General features: G+C 40.9%; 1 protein-coding gene across 3 annotated transcripts; it reads right to left on the bottom strand.

Moving 5' to 3' along the window:
- Positions 1-2,434: 2,434 nt before the first annotated feature.
- On the bottom strand, positions 2,435-19,766 carry BID (BH3 interacting domain death agonist). 3 transcript variants are annotated; one of them, XM_063309206.1, is made up of 6 exons: positions 19,720-19,766; positions 6,434-6,534; positions 5,840-6,041; positions 4,708-4,841; positions 3,868-4,080; positions 2,435-2,965 (listed from the first exon to the last, which is right to left on the bottom strand). In XM_063309206.1, the coding sequence occupies exons 2-6, from the start codon at positions 6,473-6,475 to the stop codon at positions 2,960-2,962; spliced, it is 597 nt and encodes a 198-aa protein (XP_063165276.1). In that variant the 5' UTR covers positions 6,476-6,534; positions 19,720-19,766; the 3' UTR covers positions 2,435-2,959. The 3 variants fall into 3 exon arrangements, with proteins under 3 accessions (XP_063165276.1, XP_063165279.1, XP_063165277.1); XM_063309209.1 differs by having other exon boundaries at positions 6,464-6,534; XM_063309207.1 differs by lacking the exon at positions 19,720-19,766 and adding an exon at positions 6,958-7,412.
- Positions 19,767-27,019: the final 7,253 nt, after the last annotated feature.

Here is a 27,019-nt window from a genome sequence, read left to right as displayed (position 1 = left end):
ATGAGCTAGGGTTTCATATTTCCCTTCCCATTAAACCTGCTATAAAAATTCACATTTGATGATACAGATTTGTAGTTTTTTAGTTACATGTTTAACAGAACCCGTTCTCTAGTCAGTAGGCATGTATGAGAGATTACACCTGTAAACATTTGTGTTCACATACTGTAAAATACTCAGTTTAATCTATAAATATCTATGAAGGAATTTTTGTTTAAATATAGTACTATTATCCATTTTTCAGAATAAAGTGCCTCAGTATGTTCCTGGGGTTTAACTGTTTTTCCCTTTATTTGCCTTCTGCCCAAAAATCTAGTTGTAACCACAAGTTATTTTTTGAGGTGGGGAGGAAACCCATTGGACAAATGGAATAGTGAATTATTGCTGCCAGTATGTGTTTAGCAATACAAGTACTATTGCTAAAAAATTGTTTTAGCAGGTTTGGCTGCAGCTTCCTCCATCCTCTAAAATAAACCTCTTAATTTCTATGGTAAATTATGGAGGAAATAATCTGCGTAAGATTAAGTAGCCATCCATTTTGTCTGATTTCAGCCACGTGTCTGTTTGAAGAGGAAGTGACAGACTGAACAGTTGAGAAACCTCTTATTTTTCCAGGGTGATGTACTTTTGATAGACAGCAAAATGCTAAAGAGTGTTAAATGAAATGTTAGAATTAGGGGGGACTATGGATTGGCCCTTTCAAATATTGATACGTTAGAACTTGGTCATATTTTACCTAATTTCTGAATTTAACAGCGCAAATGCTCCTGTCTGAATATTGGAGCTTTATAATGGAATAGAACTTGGTCGAGATGCAAAAACTTGTATTTGATTTCTTGGCAGCCACTAGTTCTGTAGAAAACTCTTCAGAATAAATCATTACCATATCCTTCATGGTACTAGTGAAATGAAGACAAAGTGAACGTATACCAGTAGGATCTCAATAATGGGTGTCATGTAGCTGTCACTTCAAAATAGTCTATAGTTCTGCAATACAAGTCCTTCAGTGCTGTTGGACTAATGGTTCAAACTACACTTTCTCCTTCCTGCTGCTTCCATTTGGGGAAAAATGAGATGCAGCAAAAACACAGATTTTCTGTCTACTGAAATACTTGTTCCCTTCATGTGGCTATACTTTTGGTTCTTGAACTACCTGCTGTGGGCTTCTTATAAAAGCTCTTGAAAGCAAAACAATGTCATGCATGCTTAGTGCTTTGCACAGTAAGCTGGAACTGGGCAAAATTTTCTAAAAATGTGCTTCTGAGCCTGCTCATGTATACCTGAAGCACTTTTTTTGTTATGCATTGTGACTTATAGTTTGGTTGAAAAGCTGCTGTCTTACCTTGCTTGCACAGTAAACCAGGAAGAGAGAGATGCCTGCTTTTATGGTTTGAAACCTTTCCAGTAATTCATAGATCCCTAAAATAACCCAAGCTATTTAAGCCATTTGATAATTTCTTCTTGAACTGCAGTACTGTTTTCACTTTGTGGTAAGAGTTTCATGGGGACGGGCAGCTCTTCTTCCTAGCATTGGACGTGTTGAGGCAGACTGGCATTTCCTTAAGCTGTATTACAATAATTATTTCCCTGGAGCTATTTTAAGAAACATGGTGAGGAGGACAGACATAATCTCCATCTTGCTGTTATAGGCTTCTACTGTATGAATTGAAAAAAAAAAACTGCCTCCAGTGTTAAAGTGCTCCTGCTGCTTATAAAAGGATTATGTGTATTTTTGCTTGACTGATAGTCTCAGATAAGAGACTATCCTTAGTCTCTTATTTTTATCAAAATTAAATTTTGAAGAAAAAGTGAGAGAGCTTTTAATAACTGGAACAAAAAAAGCATACTATTTTTAAAATTTCTTAGTGGTATAAAAAGAACAGCTGCATAATATAGTAGCCTTCCATAAATTGGCCTTTCCCAGATGTGACCTACTCAGGTCAGAAAGCCTTCACTGCTGTAAAATCAAAGCACAAAAGGAGAGCCGTACTTACTTAAATATCAAGGGTTATGGCTATGTTAATCCAAATGTTCCAGTGTTTTAACCAACAGCCAGTAAGATTCCATCTATCTTTCCAGTAGCTGCAGCTAGAATTTTTTGGATTACTTTTTAAGCACCTAACAATCCAAACTACAGTGTCAAGGAAAGGCAAAAAGCATTTAAACCTTTCAAGACATCTGATAAAAATGTAGTAAGTTTTTGTAAACAAGCCCCTGGTGGGGAGGGGCAGAAATGAGGAAGCAGAACACAACCTAATTCGACTGTCAACTTATTTCCCAATTTTAATACTCAGACCTTCATCAAATCATTAAGAATTGTACGATGGCTATACAACAAGGTCATTTGCAAATAGGCAATTTCCTTCCCTAGCACATCCACTAATTTTGTATTACGAGACGGGACGAGTCTCAGTTGAGAGAACCAATTGTTTCTGACTCCTGCATTAATGCCTACCATCTATTAAATATAAAAAATCAATACTCACATTTTAATTTTTTAAGACTTTATATATGGCATCTTAAAAATGGCAGAAAACAGAGCAGTATAGCATGCATGGCCTTCATTTCTTCAGAGAAGTTCAGAGTTATAAATCAAGTCTATCCCATTAAATATTCTGACTTAGACAGCAAGTGGCAGAACAGAGTGTCTGTTGTCATTAGCTTCTTCTCCTCTTTTTGAGGGGGGATGCCATCAACACCACAATCTTGAGAATAACAATTGCTTTGCTTTCATCCTAAGATGGACATAGAAAATGGCCTAAGATTTCAAGTAGAAAATGAGTACTGCCAATTTATACCTCAGTCAACTAAATAAAATAATGAAGTATGTTGCTATTGATTAAAAAAAATATAAAAACTGCTTAAAAATACCAAAATGGTACTTTTAAAAAAAAAACTTTTTTTTTTTTAAAAAAAACCAGAAAACGATTTCTTGCATGCAGTTGTGTCATGTCCCTTTTGTTCAGTTCTAGGAAAGAAACAGGAGAGAAAGAGTTAGTTATATCCACAACTGTTAGTTTACATTAAGAAAATGGTTCTTCTTCAGGTATTTTCTAAACAAGCTAGCCAAGAAGGTATCAAAACAGACCAAAAGTCAACACAAAACTGCATGTTCTGCCCCTGTTAGATCCAGTATATTGTAGATTCTTGTATTTAGATAGCACACCATAGACATAGACAACTGTATTTTAGCCTAGGACATTGTGCATACCCAGTTTATGTGGTTAGTGTATAGTTCATTATGTTGAATCAACTGAATAAATTACGGCTAATCTAGATTAAGCATGTTGTATGATGTGATCTTTGTGCTTTACTTCCTGATCTAATTAACAATACAACAGTGTGTCATAGAGGTTCTGCATAAAATCTTAATTCTTGACAAATTTGGGACATGTTTTAGGCTATACCACTTATAGCTACAGAAGTAGCCTTTTAAAAAAGCAGTAATTGGATCTATTTTTAGCAGGGATGGGGAACCACTTACTGGCCTCCAAGAGCTCTCCTGGGGGCAGCATAATAGTAGTGGATAAAGCCAGAACCCCTGGACAGTTGCACTTCCAGGCCTTCCCAGCACCTTTGAGGTAAGAAACTCTCTTTTCCTGCTGCTTGGCTTTCCCAGCAGGAAGGCCGGGCAGGAGCAAAACCCTTTTGGGGCTGCAGAGGAGGTTTCCCATACCACCTTTTCAGCATTAGGTTCTAAGGATTTAAATTACAACCTAAGAATCACTCTTATCAATGCATTAAATCAGTGTTTCTCAAACTTAGCAACTTTAAGATGTGTGGACTTCAACTCTCAGAATTCCCCAGCCAGCTGTCTTCTCTGATTTGGAGATAACTAGAATGCAATGCTTGGATTTTATCTGTAATCACCTCAGGTGCCAAATTGTTCACATAATCGTGGAGGTTGTGGTTGATATAGTTCACTGTTGTGTTGAACACCTGCTGCAGGAAGGCAGGGACTATATTGGCTACTTTCTTGGCCAAGACCATTGCTGCCACTAGCATGGCTTTTTCCTGTTCCATGTCCCGAGGCATCGTTCTCATGACTGCCTCCACTGCTTGAGACAGATGCTGGGTGATCTCCTGCAGAAACAGAAGAACAAACATCTCTAAAATGCTGCCCTTCTGGCCCCTTTAACTCCAATCCAGTCAGATACTAGTTTTTTCTCCTAAAAGTGGTAACAACACAATTAAAAACCGTAACAAATAAAATGTATATTAATTAATGGTCACTGTTAATTGTAATGGAACCCTTTATAGTTTCAATAATGTACGAAGTGTAACAACATTCAATTACTAATCATTATGGTTAATTGCACCATGCCTCTTGCCTTCCAGTTCCCAGGATAGATGAACGGGAGGGAGCCATTTATCCTCATGACCACACTGGGCTTTTATATCTCCTGTCCCATTTTTTTCTGAAATTGTCAGCCAAGGAGGTACTTTAAAGATTCCCCCAAACTCAGCTTCTATTTTTAGCTGTATTCAGCAGAATTGCACTCCAAATCCATTCTTCAACTAAGTTGATTATCAGAACACCAAGCAAGTCCCAATCACCTAATGCCATTTACTAAGTGCCCCCAGAAGGTAAGTGGAAGAAGAAGGGTCATGGTTGACCAAAAGAACAACCCTCAAAGAAATCTCACAAATTCAGGATTTGCTTTATCATTAAAGTATCTTATTAATCCCTAGGTTTCTTCCCCTTCTCACCTGACTGGGCACATTCTGCACCATGAATTGTTGTGCCAGATTGTTCACAAATGAGGGCTCAATCTCGGCAGCCAGTCTATCCCCAATTACAGCCAACTGTGCTCCTATACGCCGGAAAACCTCCTCGTCGGCCACTGAATTTAAATTCATGAACGAAAAAGACAACAAATTGGTTTTCAAGCACACAAAAAGACTGTGCAACCTAGATCATGGTACAAAGTAGCCCAACACTGGAACACTGGATATAGGGAAGATTTGATACTATATATGATTTCTATGACTATATTTACTTTTCTGATTTGCTCGAAGCAGAATACAGAGAGGTGTTTTCAAGCCCATCCCAGTTTTAAACCAGGCATTAGACTGGAAATGCACTGATGCTTTGCATTAACTAAAGACCATCAGACATTAGCAAGTGAATTAAGCTGCAATGAAGGACAACCTAATGAGAGTGCTTAGATTAATTAGATAACTTATTTTCAATTCATTTTAGGAGAAAAAGGGGTTATAGTGCCATCATTCCCGAGAATAGTGTCTTCCAGTTGTGGTGGACTCTAACTCCCAGCCATAACAGGGAAACAAACATTTAGTCCACATTTGGAAGTTACCATTTTGGAGTCAGCTTCAGGTATTAGGTGAGGAGGGAATTCAAGACATCTGCAGAAATATACTGCAATGTTAGGCTGTAGAAGGCTGTTCCATGAGACCATCTTCCACGTGGAGAAGCAGGGGATTGCAGCTGATCAGTGTTCCAGCTCAGCAGTCATACAACTAACATCAATGTGAAGAGTTTCTGTGAGCATGGATGCATGTGCACAGAGCTGCTTGTCCTAGAAACCTGTTTCTTTCTGCTCTAACAATTGACAACACGGCATTGACAGGGAGAGGTTTGTTCATTTCACTCCAAAACACTGCCCACCCTCTAGAAATCAGATTAAAAATAGCCCCACCCATTGTAAGAGTTCAACATTTGGGGGTGGCTTGAAATTTCATGAGGTTTTGATCATTTTGGGAGGATTTCATCATTTGGAAGAGGACAGATGCTGATCCTCACAAGGTTGCTGACCACACGGTAGCAAAAAACTCCACTGTTATTCAGAATGAAAGGTGGGAGACAAAGAACCTTGATTACCTAATGCTCTCTCCTCTACTCTCCCAAAACTATTGCCATCTGTCTGAAGCTCTCCTTCATCAAACGCAGTACGAAACGGCGTTTGTACCAACAACTGGTTTTTCAAAGTAGAAAGCTTGGAAGCAAAAGCAATGTCAGAGGAGCTTTCCAGGAAAGAGTAGAGAAGGATGCAGATGTCTTCTGTATCACCATAACGGTCACCCTGTTGAAAGAGACACAGGACATTCCATTTCAAGCTAATTCTGAATTCTAGAAAATATTTATGCAAACAGGCAGAATGTGCAGGTCCTACATGACAGGAGGAGGAGCAGTAATCTACCTATAATGATAGTTCTGAAGTTGTTTAACCCCCCCCCCACAAAAAGCATTAATAGCTTCATTTTCCCCACTCTCACATCCAGCTAGTATTTAATTCATCATTTCATATTCACTGAATATACTCAGTCTTCGCTAACGGAGCTTCTAGTGAGAAATGATATTCCCCTGATAGCACCACTAATAGTTTGAGCATTGAAAATAAAGGAAATGGGTACGTTTTTTAAGGAGAACTCTTCTTGAATAAACAACAAGCATTTAATCAAAAGACAAACCCACATTATATTTGTTAGTAATTTTGAATCCAACCTGATTCATCATAGCTGCTGAATCCAGGCAACTGGATTATCTTTGATTTTCAGAAGCCGTATATCATCTATCTGGAAAAGAGGAATTATCAATAAAAAGTATTGTTATTAAAATGCTGATAAGGGGACATGTTTCCACAAATTATGGAATAAAAAGGAAAAACCTGTTAGGTAATGGTAGTCAACCAAACTTCTCCAACTCCACCTTCAGGTCCTATTATTGGCTCTATACATACCAGAAAGGTGAAGGACTCATATATATGAGGTACATAAAAAATGAGTGGAGATTCAATTACACTATTGTGGCTGCCTTTTTGGCCATACCCTGAGGATACCCCAATGGGCAAAGAAGTAGACAGTGGCTTAAAAGAACCCATCTCCTCTTCCAAGTCCCCAAAGGAGGGAAAGAAGTGAAGATTAAGTGTCGCTTCCCATATTTACCCACCTAGTCTTCTAGGCTCTCTTCCAAGTCTTCCACTTAAAAGCAATCTATACCTGTGAGAAGATGGTTTTAAACACTGCTATCCTATCTGCAGAATGCTACCCCTGAAAAGGCTTGCCTGGCTTTCATGTATGTCTTAAATTTTTATTAGTCAGAGGGATCAAAGGCCTCTCCAAGAGGTTGCCTTTCCTCCCTCTCAAGATTATCAGCCATAAAAAAGATTGATTGCAAGGACCTTCCTCTCTTCTCATCCAAAATGGGCTGTTAGAACTTTGTACATTATGGCAAATGCTGTTTCCCTCCTCCTCCCCGCAATTCACATTTCATTTTGTGTCACCTACAAGCAGTACTGACCAAATACTTTCACTAAAGTTTCAAGAGTGATGAAAACAATGCTTTAAAACAACAGCTGAGCAAATATAAACATTTCCCCAGTGCCAAAATCCCTGAACAGTTCAAAGTAGACAAACAGAGGATGGTTAAAGATTTGCCTAACAGACCTACTCTCAAATTCCGTTTCTCTCCCTAATACTATCTTCACCAAAGGTATCCTGGAAGCACCACTCAGATATCTTAGGTATAGGCAGTAACATGGATGGATGGATGGATGGATGGATGGATGGATAATTCGGTCAATGACCAGCAACATAAAATAAATAAGAACAATAAACAGCATCAAACTAAATCAAATGAATGGCAGTAACATGGAGATAAACAGAATATTCACCTGTTCTCCTTCCAATCACATCTCTATAAAAACAGGAGACAATCTTAGGAAGGGGGGCGATGACAACCTCAACAGCCAAGGAAGCCTATGGAGTGATGGGAATCACAGAAAGATGCTGGGCTGAGGAAGAATCTGCTGACCAGCCCAAATGCTCCAAGCAACCTCCAGAGGAAGCTCGAGGAAGTCTCCTGCTTTGGCCCAAGGATGGGCTGGAGACAGCCTTCCTATTTTCAATTAATGTTAAAATTTTAAAAAGAAAATCAAAGTGATATGGTCCATAAGAAGTCTTGCTGGCAAAAAGCCAAGCCAAGCCGAGCCAAGCCAGTAAGCTGAGGTAGAAATTTGTCAACCTGTTCTTCTCTGGAAAAAAATCTTTGTGCATTATTTTGAACAGTAAAAACAAGCACACATATGATAAACTTCTTCAGGTTTGTTATTTCTAGGATTTTTTTTTAATCATATGGCATAGCAGTTCGGTGTTCGTGCTGGGAAATCCTTGTGAGGTCCAGCAGCCAGATGTGTAGACTATTTAGCCGTGACAAGTAACGCTGCCCGAGGTGCACCACAAGGAGGCTAGTCTACACTGCACCAAGTTGGGCTGAGAGAGAGGGACTGGCCCAAGGTCACCCAGCCGGCTTTCGTGCCTAAAGCGGGACTAGAACTCAGACTCCTGGTTTCTAGCCCAGCACCTTAACCACTTGACCAAACTGGCTCTCATTTCTAGGAATGATACATATATAATGAATATACAGTGCTTTTCATCTCCTAAAATTATTGGATTAATAGGTCTCATACTCCCTTTTCCCCCTAAAACCAAGTAACACAATGAATGCCATGCTTTTCCAATTGTACTCTAGACCAGGGTTTCTCAGCCAGGGTTCCGCGGCACCCTAGGGTTCCACGAGAGGTCAGTAGGGGTTCCCTGGGAGATCATGATTAAAAAAAAATATTTCAAATTTGGGCAACTTCACATTAAAGAGGTAAGCTTCATTCTTTTTTTTTAGTTTAAGAACATTGTTAATGCATATATACAGGCCTACATATGAAATGAACAGAATAATTTTGTAACTTCTGGCCTGTATTTGAGCCTGAACGTGCAGGGGTTCCCTGAGGCCTGAAAAGTATTTCAAGGGTTCCTCCAGGGTCAAAAGGTTGAGAAAGGCTGCTCTAAACTGTAAAATGTTTCTCTAAATAGCTCACATAATGCTGTTAATTTGTTTGGTTATGTGCATTTAAAATGCAATCTTACACAGGGTGACACAGGCTCAATCCATATGCTCAATATGGCTAATTTTCAGGCAAGGGTGCACAGGGTTACAGCCTTTCACATTTTTTCCCTCATCAAATATTTCCTGCTGAAAATATTTAGCTGCTGCAGAAGACTTTGAACCATTTATACAAGACCCAAGTCTTTTCTATGTTGATATATAAATTTTAAAAAGCCAAACATGTCTTTAATCAGAGGACTAAAGAAAAAATACGTACAGGGTTTGCTACCTATTTTTCTGTTCCTTGCTAAAACAGCTGAGCAAAAACAGAGAAAACTGAGCCTAGATCAAACCAAAAGATGGATAAGAAAAACACTGAAGGAAGCAAAGACTCCAAGCAAATAAATATAGCGGGGGAAGCCCCAGAAGAGAAAGAAATCACTAAAAGAGACCCAAACAGACAGAACAAATATACACACAAATCCACAGGAAAAAGCTATTGGCTTGTGGTTCAATCTTCATTACCCACTGTTTTGGATACTGACACATGGAGTATCGCATTATATAGACAGGATTAAAATTCTGAAGATCAGTATTCTTCTCCCTAGACATATAGACTATGTTTATATACCATGCTATATCGTGCTTTGTTTTAATCATGGTTTGAACAATTCAGAAACAAGCCTGAGTCACTCTCAAGGAGGAGCAAAGTAATCATAACTAGTCCATCAATTCCTTGATTCCTCTACAGGCTTGGAAAGGACCTTAAAAGAAATCAGTAGCCAGGAAGCTATAAAAATACATTCCCACTCACATATCACATATGTCACAATTTCGAACTGTAATATGTAACTTTAAAACAAGCCATTGTTTATTTCCTGACCACAGACACACATCACAAGGAGTCATAAGATAGCCACATTCTGGCTTAGTGCCAACCAACTCCCTCCCAGCTGTTGTGGGCATCTTTGCAACATGGCAGTCGGCAGGGCTTGTCCATTTTCATAAAGGCTGTCATGAGGAACACGGCCAGTCGCCAAGCAGCGATTTACCTGAAGGCTATCTCTGTCACCATCAACAGTAGCCTTCATTTTTCCAGGACACTCCTTCATATTCCTGCTGACTTATGCCCCTTTTTCTGGGGGAGGTGGCACACTTCCAAACTGCTTGCATCTTGCTTTCTAAGAAGGCGGACAAGCCCACAGCTAATACTGCAAATGCTGGAGACTGGCACCATTGCTACTCCCATTTTTTTAATGTAAAAATTCAGGTAGACTAGAGCATCTGGCAAGGGCCAAGGAAGGTATCTGTGAGCACAATGGCGTCCCTTGAACAGTATGTTGGGGCACTCTGTAGTAAGCAAGGCCCTCTAAAGTGCTGCAGTGCATTTCTATCATACAGTGTTCTCTATATTTCTGTTCTAACATATTAAAATATTTATGTTTCAAATTCCGTCACTGCCCATCTCCCTCAAAATATTTTATACATATTTTCCTTATTTCTGTGCCAGGAGGAACACAATTAGAATAAACCGTTTATTGTATTGAACTGCACTCCAATTAGCTGTTTCCAATTCCAATGAAATTTCTACTACTTTGCACATAGAATCTGAGGCTGGATCTTGTTCAATGATGGCCATTCACATGAAATTTACAAAAAGTTGTGCTAGATCAGATCAGAAACCTACTTTATCCTGCATTCTACTCCTGCTTTGACCAGCCAAATGCCCACAAGTGTGCTGAGGCTTTTGGTACAAACACTTGTTTGGACAAAAAGATGATGAAACAAGTGTTAGAAACAAACCCAACTGTCTTATTTGCACCCCTACATCAGATACCAGCCCAGCACTCGCTTGCCCTGCACTGTGGCACTCTCAGACACCATTCCCCAGCCACTGGTATCCAGAAGCCCAGTGGCCTCTGATCAGAAAGGCAGTAATTAGCCCAAGAGCCAGTTTGATATAGAAGTTAAGACTCTAGGCCAGAAACCAGGAGACCCTAAATGTTCTAGTCCCACCTTAGGCCTGAAGCCAGCTGGTTGACTTCAGGCCAGTCCCTCTCTCTCAGCCCTAGGAAGAAGAAAGCCATGTAAACCACTTCTGAAAATATTACCAAGAAAACTGCAGGGACTTGCCCAGGAGTCAAAACTGATTTGAAGGAACAAAAAATAAAAAAGTGGCCATCATGACTAACAGCCATTGACAGCTTTATATTCCATGAAGTCACTTCTTACAGAACCAAATTGTCCAGTAACTCCAGCTGGTCCACCCACAAGAGTAATAAATCAGAGGTAATTAAATCAGGAAAGAATGTAAAGTAATTGAATGAATAGTCAGTAAATGCATCTAACTCTGAAGATACTGAGAACAAAGGGAGTTGAGTGTCCAACTCAAGATATGGCTTAGAAACACTTCCTCTGACAACTCATGGATTTATGACTACTTTGCTCAGTGGATTGCTTCATATATATGGCCCCTTGATCTAAGGCAAATGTCAGAAAATGAACAGTCAGCATTACAGAACTTCACATTATTTGGTAAAGTCCACAAATACTAATCTTGCGTAGAGCATTGTGCAGTGCCTGTAGGAGAATGCCAACCAAATACCAGAAAAACCTCAATAGATGTAACAGAGATAACAACTATAAATCTAGTCCAGGGATTATTATAGGATATGCCTGTGCTCGCCAGTGTTTCCATGCATGCATGAGACAGGCACAAATACTTTACTGCAAAAGTGGAAAGAAGCTAACTAAAACAGCTGGGAAAACCCCAAGGTATTTCCTTTTCAGACCTGCAAATTCCAAGTGAAATTACTGGGGGACACCACCATATGCAGCCAGCAGTCTATACTGTCTGAAGTTCAGATGAAGGAAAAGAGCAGAGAATATCTTAAGAGAAGGGGAAAAAAAAAGCTCTTTTGGCTAGTATTAAGTTCACAAATTGTTCAGCATGAGTCACTTGACATCAGCCAATATGCTATGGGTAGAGATCTTTTTGAGCGAGCAAGAATGTTGAGACGTATGCCTCCAATATTAGCTAATTTCTTTCTTTAAATTATCTCTTCTTCCCAATTTATGCTCCTACTGTAATGATTACTGGGTGCAGGTATGTTAATACTTTCTGAACCAATAGTAAGAATATAAATGTATTTAGTAGATTTTTAGCACATTCTGCTTTAGAGTTACCTCTCTTTAGAGTTAAGATCTTTTCCAATGAGCTGAGCACTTAATATTTTTGTCCAAAGTGTGTGAAGAAAAAGCTGAACGCTTCAGACCAAAAAAGAGCTTCGAAGCTGTACTTCAATGCTTCATTTTGATCCGATCTTCCGCTACGTATCTCATGGGTTTAGCTTGTCACAGAACAGACAAATTGCTAACAAACAAGACTGAACCAACACAGAACAAACAGGGGAAATTTATGACGCATGTAAGAACAGTCATAAAATAAAAGGCAAAACTGTACTCACCAAAGCTGGTTATTATGTAATATAATCCGCAACGTGGTTTAGCATAATATGCAGCCCCTTTCAAAGAAACCCCAATTTACAAACCACAGGGGATGGGCACATACTATGCTAAGCCAAACAGAAACAAACCACATTACAGGTTAGCATTATCAGATTGATTCAACAGTTATTCCTTCTCTCCCAGGAACTATAGTTTTAAGTAAAGAATTCATGGGAAGTTCTCAGCTTTCTCTGTAAATGAGAACTTTTTTTTAGTGAAGCTATAACAAACTAGCACAATGCTGAAAAATATTAGTTGTGTATTAGTCAGAACACACTTGTTGGGAGAAAAATGCTGGAATTAATCGAATTCTAATTTTCTTTTTTAAGTAGAATTGATCAACATAAAGACACAGTTTTAAACTAAATGAGTGATGAGTGCATTGAAGCCAACATGTGAGAATTAGGGCTGCTTTTTTTTTTTTTTTTTGCATTTGTCCTGCATGGTTGCAGGATCCGTGTGTTTTTATACTGCACTTAACTAGTTCCCACAGTAAAGCTATCAATGCACAATGCAATGAGGGGTCTTGTTTATCAGCAGGCAAGTCACAGAGCCCGATGTTGATTAGGGTTGAGAGTATGAGACTGGTCCAAGGTCACCAAACTGGCTGCATGCCTGAAGGACTAGAACCTGGGTCTCCCTTAGCCACATCACACTGGCTCTCATAAGAATGAGAATTGGGGTGATGGTGGGAGTTTAGTCATCTGCATGAAGATGCATGGAGTCCCTTAATTAATTAGCTAAGTGGGAATGGGGTTAAGAGACTGGCAGTTCTAAGTACTTTCAGACCTGGAACAGAAACATTGTTTGAGAAACAATGAAAAAAAATCATAGGAAACTCACAGTCAAGAATATGGATTTTTAGGACCATATTCTTGCATAAAATTTGAGACAGGTTCTTGAGATACCAATATTTCTTCATCAACCCAAAGTAATCATCAGTACTCATCAGAACATTTATTTACTCCAGTAGCTACATGACACTATTACTGCTTTACAGTAAGACTGATACATTTGTTCCCTCTTTCTAGAAAGAATTGTAAGAAAATGACTGTGTGATCCACAAGACCCCAAATGACACATCACTAAATAACTTAAGTTTTTTGCTTGGTTACACCATTTTGCAAACAATGCAATCGAGTGGTTAGAGAAATGAAACTGGGGGAGGGGAGACCTGTGTTCAAATCCTTGCCATGAATTTATTGGGATGGCTTGCCAACTTCTTCCAAAGATAAAACAGGCAAAGGAAAAAGAACCACCATATATTATCATCTTGAAATCCTTGAAGACTAGAATAAAAATGCATTAGGTTCACTTAAACTTCTAATCAATCCTCAAGAAAGAAGCCCCAAGGGCTTATAAACAATCAGTATTTCACGGTAAAAGAAAATCAGCAATACCGTACAGCTATAACAAGCTGTCTCTCAAGCAGGAACTAAATATGAAGTGGGAACTCCAGATTTGAATCTCCCTCAATTATCAACTCCCAGGTGGCTTTAAGTCAGCTCTGCTCTCATAGCATCAGTCCTCTTCTTTAAAGGCTTCACAGAAACAATTTCACAAGGTTGTAAAAATAATCTAAAAGGAAGATAAATGCAAGGCATGATGCCACATGGTGGTCTGAAAAATCAGTCCCAGCAACTATAGCAAAACAGTGCTTGCTAGTGGTCACCATCAAATAGAAGCAAAGAGATGCACAGTCTACAACCCTGAAACATCTCTTGCACCCACCATCTATCATCCTTCTGAATTCCCGTACAACAAATTAAAGAAACTCACTTTTTGCATTTATGAATATTTACATACAGCAGCATTTGGGTAAGGGTTTCAGTTGGAATGCTTCACACCCAGCCTGTTTACTGCTACTCACACTGTTCACATCGGACCACCCAGCTTTCGGATGAAGACTTTGTTTTCTGTTGCCCTCCGAGATGCCTAGATCTTAGGTTAGACGGCTTACCCATTCACTGTACCCAGGAACCCTTTGAAACTTCATTTCCCAAGAACCTTCCACAGCTTTGTGATCTATTCGTTTCAGGAGGACTGCCAAGTAGGTCTCTGCACAGAGTCAGCCTGAATTGGATACTGCTTTGTTACCTTTCTTGCTCCTTTTCCTGCTTTTAATTATGAGAACTCACTGCTTTCTTTGGCTTTACTTCTTTTTATTATCATTACTGATACTTCAATTGTTAACTGTTGGTTGGCTTAAATGGTTCTAAAATATAAAGCAGAATGTCAGGGAAAACATATTAATAAACTTTAATGCTGGATGTTTACACTACCACCATTATCTGTTGTCATCTAATTTGCTGTTTTTAGATATTAAGTTAGGCCACATATGTGAAACAGCACTGCAAAATCCATCACCGTGCTCATGATCGAAATCAGAAGGTTCATGGCATGACTCAGGTAGCAAAGATCAGATTTATTAAGGAAGTAAACTGTCATAATTACACTAAGATTCCGTTTCTAAGTACCAGGAAAACTGTTGCTGGAAGCAAAAATGAAAACAGGCAATGACCAAGAGAACTAAATAGTCTTAGCAATACAGCTATCTTGCCAAGAATTACTTTCAAAACTCTACGCAAAGTTTTGATTTAATAATTTTGGTTCCTTAAATCTTCTTAAGCAAGGCTGGGGAATTCTGACTCAGCAAATGTTGCTGAATTGAATTCGCCACAGGAAATGGGTCACCGTGGTGGATAAAAGCTGTAGCTAAGCCACAATTGCTGCCTTAAATTATCGCTTCTGTAGGGTTTTGATGACTATTCGTAATTCATCTATTAAAGTAGAAAAAGCTAAAACAGCATACAGTTAATAAGTCAATAAAGTCATTAAAATTACAGAACTAAATATAATTAAGAGACAAGTTATATATTAAATGGTTTTTTAATAATTTTTATTAAAGATTTACACAGAAATAAAAAATAAGCATGAAATAATATAAGGTAAAAGAAAAGTAAGTAAAGTATGAGACGTAGCGCAAGTAAACGAAAAAGAAATCTAAAGCAGCAACTTCTGATCTTTACAGCAGTTACAAACTTTCCCCTCCTTCTTTAAGGTTACATCATACTTTCCTTCTTCCCATATTCAACCCCTTTTTAATCGGCAAATCCATAAATCACCAATTAATTTTTTCTGTTTTCCGCAAGATGTCCATAAGATGTTTCTCGTCTTTAATAAAAGTACTTGTCGTCTTAACCCTGATCAAACAGGTCAATTTTGAAATTTCTGCAAATTCTGTCATTTTCACAGTCCCTTCCTCCATTGTAGGTATTTCAGTATTTTTCCACCCTTGTGCATATAATAGTCTCGCTGTAGTTACCATGTACAAAACCAAAAGTTATATTAAATTGTTATAATAAATGTCTTATGACAGCAAGTCCTTTGTTCTTCTTGCATGTTATAAGATTTTCTGTGCTATTTTTGTTAAGCTATAAGCAATTTAGCATCAAAACTAATTGCTAAGTGCTCCATGGCCTTGTTTGGAGAAAGTGGCTTGTACACATAAGTAAAATACCTATTCACACCTGGAAGCTACCACCATGAATTCTACAGTTCAAGATAAGATGACATAGAAATTTAAAGGCTTGAGAAAAAAACATACAATTCCAAAGAATATCAGTTTTTTTTAATTTAAAGAAATCACACACACTTGAATGACTGTAATCTTTAAGAAACTGAGTAAGAAATCCTTACTCAAAATATGTGGTATGAATATGAGTATTTTTATGCAGGATACTAACAGCATGGGTGGGCAGAGGCAGATCTATTAATCAAGGTCTAGAAAAGGTCTAGACAAAACCCACAACCACTTCTGATTCCCAATGCTTTAAATCATGTGTAATGACTAAGGTACTGGAACTATGACTGGTGAGACCCAGTCCAAGTCAATCCTCAGTCAAGGAGTGTTCCAAAGCACCTTTCAGCTTGTCCTGTTTCATTTCAGCCTACCTCATAGGGTTGTTCTGGGGATAAAATGATAAAATAAAATAAACAATCTTGATTTCCTGAAGGAAAAAAAGACACAAACTTAGCAAATGAAAAAAAAAATAGTATGCATGCGTTATTATTACAGCTGGTCCTTGTTTAACAACCGCTCATTCTGTGACTGTTTGAACTTACAACAGTGCTGAACAAGTAATAGTTACAACAGGTCCCTCGTACTTATGGTTGTTGCAGTATCTCAGTCACATGACTGCCATTTGTGACCCTCTTTGCCAGCTTCCTACAAGCAAAGGCAATGGGGAACTGGCAGAAGGTCGCAAATGGCGACTCCGTGATGTCCTCGCTAAATGATAGCAGAGATTAGCTTAATGATGAAGTGCCAGAATTTCCATTGCTAAGCGGCATGGTTACATGACATTGCACTTTACGATCACATTGCTTAGTGATGGAAATTCCAGTCCCAATTACCACTGTTAAGTGAGGGCTACCTGTATTAGGTTTTTAGCCCATCTTTTGTATATATAATTCAGGGCAGCAAACACACCTAATACTCCTGCCTCCTATTTTCTCCACAACCGCCCTGTGAGGTGGGTTGGGCTGAGAGAGAGGAACTGGCCCAAAGTCACCCAGCCGGCTTACATGCCAAAGGCAGGACTAGAACTCTCAGTCTCCTGGTTTCTAGCCTGAAGCCTTAACCACTACACTAAACTGGATCTTTACACCAAGAATACTGTATTACCTTTTTACCCCAAAAGAAAAAATATCACCATTTCCAATCATTTAAAGCTGTATGCATATCTACAAGTGCAGCTAAATGTTGATGTAAATTAAACCATTAAAATGCTTTGCTGTCGAAAAACATATATATTACCAATATTTTTTACCTTGGCTTGCTACCTTGGTTAGGTACCAACAGACAGTTTGATCTAGTGGTTTAAGGTATCAGGCTAGAAAGTGGGAGACCATGAGTTCTAGTCCCACCTTAGGCACAAAGCCAGTTGGGTGACCTTGGGCCAGTCACTCTCTTTCAGCCCTAGGAAGGAGCCAATGGCAGACCATTTCTGAAAAACCTTGCCAAGAAAACTGCAGGGCAGTTGCCAGGAGTCAAAACTGACTTGAAGACATGCATACACCCACACAAAGTTGCCAGCTGCTCCCTTCAACAAACAGTAATGCCGAAAGCAAAATGGGTGACAAATCAACATTCAAAAAGTCTCTTAAAAATAGAGACTGACAAAGTTTTAAAATAACATTCTATGAAACAAAATGCCTTTATCAGCCATCATCTGTTCTACAATTTGCTTGGTATGACCATACTCACACTGCACTGTGAACTGTTAACAGTATCCAAGTTAATTCCAATAATAATAATAATAATAATAATAATAATAATTTATTAAATTTATATGCCGACCAACTCCCAGCAACTAGGATGCATATTGTTTTGAAATACAAATAAGCAGGTAAAAATGTTTTTTCTAATTATTCATCTATATTTTAGAGGGACAGACATTGTAATTCATATAGGCCCACAACCCACATATATATTCTGAAATTCCCCACTGAAACAAAAATGGCATTGCCTCACTGGTGCATATCTAATAGTCCATTAGTCCAGGGTAACTTTGCCACAGTGATAAGCAAAGAAAGGATCAGGAAAGAAGGTCCATGAGGCTGGCTGAGCAAAGCACTGTAATTCTCTATTCCTCCCATCAAATCCAGCTTGATTCTCAATGGGAGAGGCAGATCCCAAGTTCCAGCCCACAGTTAACATTCAGATAGGAGCAAGATTTGGAGTCAAGCAGGGTTGATTTAGAAAATAGACTGAATACCACTTCTCTTTCCCCACATTTATTCATATCCATAGCAGGTTTACAAGCCACATCTCTATGGGAATGCACAGCACCTTATTTTGGGAACACAACTGTGGTCTGAACAGTTCTTACCTCATCCAATCCTGTTCCAAATTATCAGATAGGTGCAAACACATGTTTCCAACCACACTTTGACTACTACAATGAAAGGTGTGCTCCTACCTATTAAGGCTGTGCAGTGAGGATGCCTCCCCACAGCAACCGCGTGATTTCAGGAACAGACACAGCTACATTAATGAGCTATGGGAAATGTGCATTCCGAAGCCTCTTTTGCAAATCCCCCCTGAAGCACTGCACAACCCAGTCAATTATATTAAAAAACATGTCTGGGCTATCCACTGGCCAGTCAGGCCTTATGAAATAATACACCTTCCGGTCAGCCTGGGGTGCCCTGGGGCAGCAGGCTATCTATGAGGAGGGGGGACTTCATCAGTCCCACACCTGTTGTCCTAAAAATGCAAAGGAGGCAGAGCAGCTCTGCTTAGCAGATGCATCTGCAAGGCGAAAGAGACTTAAGTTTCAAAAAAATAGAGCCATGTGAGAGGTCTGACTTAAACACATCGTGGTAAGTCACAGCTAGCCATCATCTGCAAGACAAACCACCTATAGCTCGAAACACACGCCCCCACAAACCATGGTTTATGAAGCACCACGCGCATCACTCTCTCTCTCCCCGCTCCACCGCAGGGGCCTTGCCAGAGCTCAGGAGGTCCACCGGGGCGGGCTGCGCCTCTCCAGCTCCGTCTCAGCTTCGACGAAAGGAGGCACCCAGTTTCCAGGCCGGACTCTCCCACCCCACCCCAGGCCCGCAACTAGCGTCTGTGTCACCCGGGGCAAACATGGATTCCACGCCCATTTTGGCGCCCCCCCAGCGCGACGCCCAGGGCACATCACCGCTCGCCCCCCCCCAGTTGCGGCCCTGCCCCACCCCCCCGGGAGCCCCAGCCCGGGAGCCCCAGCCCGGCCGCCCCCGCCTCGGCCTTCCCCTCCCACGGGCTCCGAGGGATGCGCGTCGCGCTGGAGCGCCGGGCAGGGCGAACGAACGGCCCCGCCGAAAGGGGGGGCCAAGTCGGCCGCTTCTGGACACCGGAGTCCCTTCCGCCTGCTGAGCAGAGCCGGCCACTAAAGGGCGGGAAACCGTGACGCTCCGGGCGCCGCGCCAAGCCGACCCCGGGAGCGATCGGAGCATCCCAGTTCCTCCCTGCCCGGGGGAAGCAGGGGGCGGCGCTGCCTTCTCCTTCGGCGAGGACGCATCCCCAGCAGCGGTAGCCCGCCGGATCCTTTCCCTCCGGCGCCCCGTCCCTGCCCGGGGGAAAGCGGGGGCCCGTTTGGCTCGCCGCCAAGCCCGGCACCCCGAAAAGCCGCCCCGCGCGCTCCGGGGCTTCTCCTTCGGGAGCCCGGGGCTCTCCCGCGCTCCGCTCCGACGCCGGAGCCCGCCCGCTTCGCCGGCAGGGAGGGAGGCTGCCCAAGGCGCCGGGGAGGGAGCCGCGGCCGAGCCCGCTTGCGGGACGGCGCGCCGAGAGAGGAGCGGGTGGCTTCCGAAGCCCTTACCTCAGACGCAGGTAGCTCGTGCGAAGCGCTCCCGCAGCAGCTTCCCCCTCCCCCTCTCCGCGCCTGGCTGCGGATTTGCCACCGCGGGGCTGACTTCACTTCCTCCGAGGCTGCTCTTCGGAGCAAAGCCTCCTTTTAAAGCGACAGGCGTCTTTTAAGCCGCCTTTCCTCGCCGCGGGCGGCGTGCACGATTCGGGGTAGGGATCCTGCGCTTCTTAGGGTGACGCAATGATCTAAAAGTAGCCTCCCCTCCCCTCCCTTGAGACGGTGGTTAAAAACATCTTCCGGGGTGAATTGGTCCACACTCGCGGGCCCAGCTGACAGGGCCGCAGCTAGGGTCTCTGTCACCCGGGACAAACATGGATTCCACGCCCATTTTGGCGGGCCCCCCCCAGCGCGGCGCCCGGGGCACATGCCCCTCTTGCCCCCCCTAGTTTCGGCCCTGCCAGTTGATGCCTTGCAAAAATCCGGGCGTTACACGAAATAAAATGTGGGGAGACCGAGAGGAAGGGAATTGGAACCCGAGGGAAAAGGTGGAGGTGCAGGGGAGGATGAACGGGAAAGAAACCGCCAGACAACGTCTGGATACCAGCTCCCAGGGATAAGAATAGCCATGCAGCAGGTGACAAGGAAGCAGTCCGTCAAGGACCGCCATGACAGCTACCAGCAGCAGGTCCAGGGAAGGCTGAGGTGCGCTGGAAACGAAGGTGTGAGGGGACACTGTGGGTAGAGAAGAAGCACAAGCTGTTCTGGTCTGTATTGGAAGAACCCCAATCTGTGCATGCAGCTGTCACCTAAGGAGGCTCCCGTGTCTTCCCCAACCTCAGTACAACCCCCAACCAGGGAGTAGCATGGCAAGGGAGTATGCGTGTGATGCTTAAGCAATTATAAATTATAAAACTTCTGCAGGTTAAGGGAGACTGTCTATATGCTGTTGGGTTCTTGGTGTTGCCTGAGTTTAACATCTGCAACCAGGATCAAAGAACACCAAGAACCCATCAGTTCAGACCTGAGCAACTATAGTCTCTATTGTTGGAACCACATCTGGGCATGGAACATCTCTGTATGCTTGCAGTGGAGAAAATAAATCTTAACAAACAAAATGGAGACTGGACCCTCCCTCCCCCTTTTAGATGTGGCCAGGGTCAAACTGAGTTCATCCATTTGCCTAATCCCATCAGACCCAAATTAACCCTTCTTGCCCCAGACAAAGCCCCCCTGCAATCCCATCAAACCAAGCAATAGAAGACTTCACCAGCTCACAGCACAGCCCAAGGGTAGCCCTACAAGGAAATGGTCATCTACAGAAACCCCACCCTTCCATCCTCTATCAGCTGATGACCTCAACCTTCCATCTCCTTCACAATGGACTTCCCCAGCTCTGCTGCCCTCCTGAAAGGACCATTTTGCCTAACCCCAGTGACATGGACAAGGACCAGCCTGGCTTCCCCAAACTGGATCATATATAATATTAGGTCACAAGGGTTGGGTCCAAGCACAATTCTTCTGGAACCAAATGAAGTGGATAGGATGTTCTGTAGTATGGAGATTTTCCTCCTGGCTTCCTGGGCAGCTGAGGGGAACTGGATTCAGGAGGTGTTTTTTGAAGGAGGCTGCAATGCCACCAGATTTGAAAGAGGTGACGGTGCTCCCTCTTTTGAAGTGGCCTTATCTGTATCCAGCCATGTTGGACATCTACCACCTCATCTCCAAGCTTCCCTTGTTGAGAAGGTGGTGGTAATTGGTTACAGAAGATCCTAGAAGCAGTAGATAATCTACTTTTGTTAGTACTGGGATGGGTGGAGTATGCTCCTCCTTATCCTATTGAACTGTCATTGACATGGTATCATTCTGGACCACTTGCAAGGGTTGAGAGTCAGATGTATCATTTTGCACAGGTTCCATGGCAGGGAGCACTACAGCCCATAGTTGCTCCAGGGTGGAGTGCCACAGAGGGCTTGGTCCCTTCCCCCCATGTTATTCAATATAAGAAATCACTGGGGGAATCATCTGTCAGTTTGGGTGAGGCATCATTGATATGCTGATGATGTACAATTATATATCAACAGACCAGGACACAGATGGTGTAGAAGTCCATTTCCTGGACTGGTATCCAGAGGTTGTAAGGGACTAGATGAGGAGATACAAGTTCAGAATGAAGTCTTGCAAGACAAAGGTGCTATTTGACAGTAGCCAACTTGGTCTTCTAGAAACATTGATCCTGAAAGTTTGAACTGTCGGTTTCTGGTCCACAGGTAAAATTTCAGTTCTATGCACCTGGAGTAAACCCTTTTTACCTGTGCACCTGGAGTAAACCCATAGACACCTTTTATGGACTTTTTGCTGAAAATGGATAAAAATGAACTGGCGATGTCTGGGTTTGCTGATTAGAAGGGGTTGAATATGAGAAGGAGGGAACAATATAATGTAGTTATAAAGGGGGAGAAATGGTAAAAGTTTATAACTGCTGTAAAGAAGATCGGAAGCTGCTTCTTTAACTTTCCTTTTTTTCCTTTTTTTCCTTTTTTCTCTTTCTCTGTTTCTAGCACTTTTTCTTTTACTTTTATTTTATACGTTTGTCCTCATTTATCTTTTAATTATGTAAAAACTTTCAATAAAAATTTTAAAGGAAAAAAAATTGTAGTGGATCATGGCCGTGAAAGCTTATGCCATGCTGAGAATGTTATTCACTAAGATGCCACAGATCTTTTTTTTTCTTTTGCAGCAGTAGTTTTGCTTTCTGGGGAAGAATGTGGAATTTCCCTTTCCCCCAGGTATCTGTGACACCAGTCTATCATTCACAATGGACCATGATTGTATAAAGGTTATGCAAAAAGTTTAGAAGAGAACGCAATGTGGTACTTTCCTTGCTGAGTCACCCCAGCTGTGTAGTGGCTAACGTGCAACTGACTGTTGTGTTGGGATTTCCAGAGAGCGCCCAGCTCAGAAGATTGAAGCTAGGGGAGTAGGAGCTTTTATCACTGTTGTTCTCAAATCAGAGATGGAAAACACGCCATATGGAAGCAAAGCTGGGACAGAAAATTAAACAAGAAAAAAATGCAAACGGATAAAATGAGGAGATGAAGCAGGCTCATCTTTGGGCTTGGAAATCTTTCCAAGCAACCACCAGATAAAGCCTGGAGAATGGGAAAATATGCTGTTTTTTTCACCCTTAACTTTATGCTCCTGTGGGTTTTTAAAACTTTTGGCCTAGTTAGACAGTGTTTCTAATAAAATGTTTCCTATTTAATCTCTTCAAATCAAAGAAAAGGTGAAACTTTTTTAAAATAAAAATAAAGTCTCTGGAGATGCAGTGTCATTTTTTCTGTTATGTATAACCTCTGAAAATAAGTCCTTTATAAAACCAACTTTTTTTTTTAGGCTTGTGTTGCAATCAGAATGGAGATTGCAATATGAGACTTCACGAGAGCTATTTAACTCAACCTTTGCTGTTGTTTTGCTATGATAGCAAAATGCTGTCCCAATTCTTGTTACTGGTTGGCTACTAACATGTGTAATCTTCAAGTATGTGAGAGAGGGAAGGGAATTTTAAGGATGCCGATTAGCTGATTAACTGAGTGCCAAAACAGGGACATGGTACAGACCTGGTAGCCATCTTAACTAACGGAACAAACTGTTTACACCTGGAGTAGCACAGTGGCACACATACTATCCTTGATGCCATAGTCCCCCCTGCCTCATTCAACAAAGAAAGAGGCATAAATACTTGCTGTATGTCCATACACAGAAAATTTCCTGACAATACATCTTTTTAGCAACTGAAAGTGAAATTAAAACCTGTTTCACATTTGCCAGATCTTTTCTTTGGTGAAATGTAACAACAATCAAAAGTAATATAGCAGTGATAGTACAATAAAAAAATATCCAAAATAGTGATTAAAATAAACTAAAATTTAAAGGGAAAAAAAGGTAGAGAGATCCATTTAACATTAGCATAAATCTGATTAAAAGCTTTAACATATTAAATCTAGAAGAATATTGCTCCATCTTCTCAGTTTCAGAATATAAAAAGATTTAAACACTAAAAAAGAACACATCTCTTGAATCTGCTCTTTAACATCAGGAGGGTAAATTTCTACCTATGTAATTATTTTTCAACTGTCAGAACTGAAAACTTAATGAAATCTATCTTTATCAAAGGATGAATCACATTTTTATCCCACCCTCCATTTTAGACTGTTAAACAGACCTTAAAAGGTATTTTTTCCACAAAGTTGGGATTTCCACTTAGGTCTTGCAAATTCCTGCACGGCGTAGTGAATGAATGAATAACTTTATTGATTAGTCAAATGACCATATCAAGAATGCAGCGTGTAGTGTATGGGAAATCTGATCTCTTCCTGTTCTGTTGAATCAATGGTTTACTGAAGATCAGAGATGGTCAACTATTTGTTCAAGGGCCACTGTATCCACAAAAGTCCAAAGTCCAGATTATTTGTTATACAAATATTCTAGTACACTTGTACAAAGCTATTTGGCTCTAACATAAAAAGCACCATCAAAAGTGGCCTTCCTTCAAATTGATGGCTTCCAGGTAGTTCAGATATGTACCCTGAGAAGTCCCAGCCATTCTAAATTTTGGAAATTGTAATACCAACACATCTGGAGAGTAAGTGCCAAGTTGGCCTTACAATTATCATCTGCATAATTTACAGAGACATAAAAAACCCAGTGTTACAATAATGAGTGACTTCAGTTTCTCAGAGACTAATTCAAACTTTTGACCTGATGGGTACATTTAGAATTTTGAGTGTGTGCCACAAAATAGGTGTCATAGTGGGTGCCTTCTGTCATTAAAAAAAAAGAATTTTTTTTTAGCAGGCTAACCTGTCATATTGTTTCCTACCAATCCCTGTTCTTCAGAATGTTTCCTGCATCTTGCTCTTTCCCTTTTTTCTGTTAGATGGGCACACCTTCATAAAAAGTTCTGTGTTGCAGCCATCCACTATTGTTAGTCTCAGCATGCCAGCATCTAATATATTTGTTTTAAATTAATTTTAAACAATAGGTGACCCAGGAACCTATTAAGAAACATGTCCATGAATATACTAGTGCCTACAGGCACTATATTGGACACTCAAGACTAGTCTGTATCATGATGAAGATACCATCCAGAGAGGAACTGATCTTGGCTTCAGTTCTAAGTGATGTTCAGGAATTGGTGGGAAATTTAACTGTTCTTGGACCAACTAGGAATGACTACAATGTTATGAAGTTCAATTATTTATAAATGTACAATTGCCCAAAAAAGGTCAAAAATGGCCGTATTTTACTACCAAAGAGAATTTTTTTTAAATTAAGTTCAGTACAAAGGAAGTTGAAACACAAGAACATTATATACTTTTGCTGTGTGCTAAATTTTGGTAATGATGCATTCTGTTCTTATAGAAACTTTTTGCTCCACTCATTGAAAAGTGTCCATTGCTTCCTGCAGAAGAGATCATCTAATACTGGGTGCTCTCTGGTTTATGTCTACTTTTAGTGAGATGTTATCCATGTAGGTTAAGATTTGATGAGAACTTTAGTATCTATGTCTGAATAGTATAAAGACCAAGAGTGATTACTCTATCCTTAACCAGTTTATGGTCTATGGTCACTCAGTAGTCAAATGGATGTCCTAGCCACTATCCTTCAACTATGCACTAAAAAGGTTCCCTTTAAAAAATGGTGGCAATGATTGTTTGAACTCAGTTTGTACATGAAGACAAATGAAGACAAAGGCAGCACTGGAGTGCCTATCTTTAAGGTGGTGCTATTTGAATTTGAACTTTGTAAATTACTGTATGACCAGTTGACCTTCAGCATAGTTGTTTCCAGAAAACTTTTGCCCTAAGAAACATTTCTTATTTTTAATTACAGTTATGACCAGCAACTCCCCAAAGGAGCTCTCAATCTATGAAAGGTGAACTTAGAAGACCTTTTGAGGCTACATTCATTGCCAGTATATGAGACAGATGTTGACACTGGCTACTACTATTTGCCTGTGATATGTAAGCATCACAAAAGAAGTCACTGCTTGATGATCCGCCACTCCCTCCTGCACACTCCTCTCCTGGTAACACTAACCCCACTACTCAACCACCATCTGACCCACTGGCAGCCACCCTATAGGCCACACTCTGAAAGGGCCTCAGTGCAATTCATAGTGAGAGGACAGTAATGGTGGTTTGTCTAGACCAGGTGCCACAGCCTGTTTACAACGCAGCCCATTTACAGTGCATTGTCTTGAGAATCTCCTCCAAGGAATGTATATGGGCAGTAAATTAATTAGGAAACTGTGACTTAGATATCATGAAACAACTGCCCTAGTAGGTCAGGAAGGTTGTGGATAGAGTCTTCATCTCAACTCACTATCTATCCTGGCCCACCAGTTATAATACCAGCAACATTATGGGATAACTGACCATTTCTGGTTTAATTGCATTGATTTGAGGGCAGATCGTATCATCTGGATTGTTACATCAGCTACAGTTGTTTTTAATGCTTTTTGATTTGCATAAAAAGATTTCCACTGATGATAGGTGAAGTGACTTGTACAAAAAATAGTTTTGGACACAGTTTGACAAGTGCCTGAAACCTCATTTCAACCCAGTTGTCACAAGGTTGCTTGGACCCATATTTCCTTTCCCATGGAGTAAATCAACTTACAAGACTTCCACCTTTGAGGCTTAGAGAAATTTACAATATTGGTTCATATGGTTCCACTGTCATCTGGTGGAATTTAGCATAGCAATATTATTTACATGTCAGTTGTGAAGTTGAATGAAAGGTTGGCCTTACCAGTGTGAGATGTGACAGCAAAGCAGTGTCATTCTTCATCCCCAGGTCCTCAAATCTAAGGGTTTATTATGGTGTTGCCCCAGAGGTGGACCTATTTGGAAATAACTAGGTAAAGCCCCTTCAGCCCCAACTATCCAGACTTCTTCCTCTCAACACTCTCCACCCTTGAAATTCAGATAGCTCCATCCTTGCTTGTTTTTGTTGTTGTTTATTCGTTTAGTCGCTTCCGACTCTTCGTGACTTCATGGACCAGCCCACGCCAGAGCTTCCTGTCGGTCGTTAAAACTTACATTCTCCTTCTCCACTTAGAAAATATTTTTAAGATTGCTGTCCAGTCCTGATATTTGTTGCTGGCTAAGAATGTTTAGAATCTTTTAGTTTTGCTATTTATGGATGATGTACGTGATTGTGTTCCCTTCTTATTGCAGACTATATTTATGAAGTTTGGCTTTATGTTCACTGCTATGGGCTGAGTTGACTGGGATTGAGCAGGAAACAT

The sequence above is a fragment of the Candoia aspera genome, chromosome 7 (assembly GCF_035149785.1).
Source record: "Candoia aspera isolate rCanAsp1 chromosome 7, rCanAsp1.hap2, whole genome shotgun sequence".
Classification (NCBI taxonomy): Eukaryota; Metazoa; Chordata; class Lepidosauria; order Squamata; family Boidae; genus Candoia; species Candoia aspera.
Note: the sequence above shows the minus strand (reverse complement) of the source record. Positions and strands in the feature narration are given on the sequence as shown.

Coding starts and splice junctions, on each gene's coding strand:
- BID (XM_063309206.1), bottom strand. CDS start 6,475: ATGATGAATCAGGTTGGATTCAAAATTACTAACAAATATAAT. Junction 6,042..6,433: donor AAATTACTAACAAATATAAT/GTGGGTTTGTCT, acceptor CTCTTTCAACAG/GGTGACCGTTATGGTGATAC. Junction 4,842..5,839: donor AGTAGAGGAGAGAGCATTAG/GTAATCAAGGTT, acceptor ATTTAAATTCAG/TGGCCGACGAGGAGGTTTTC.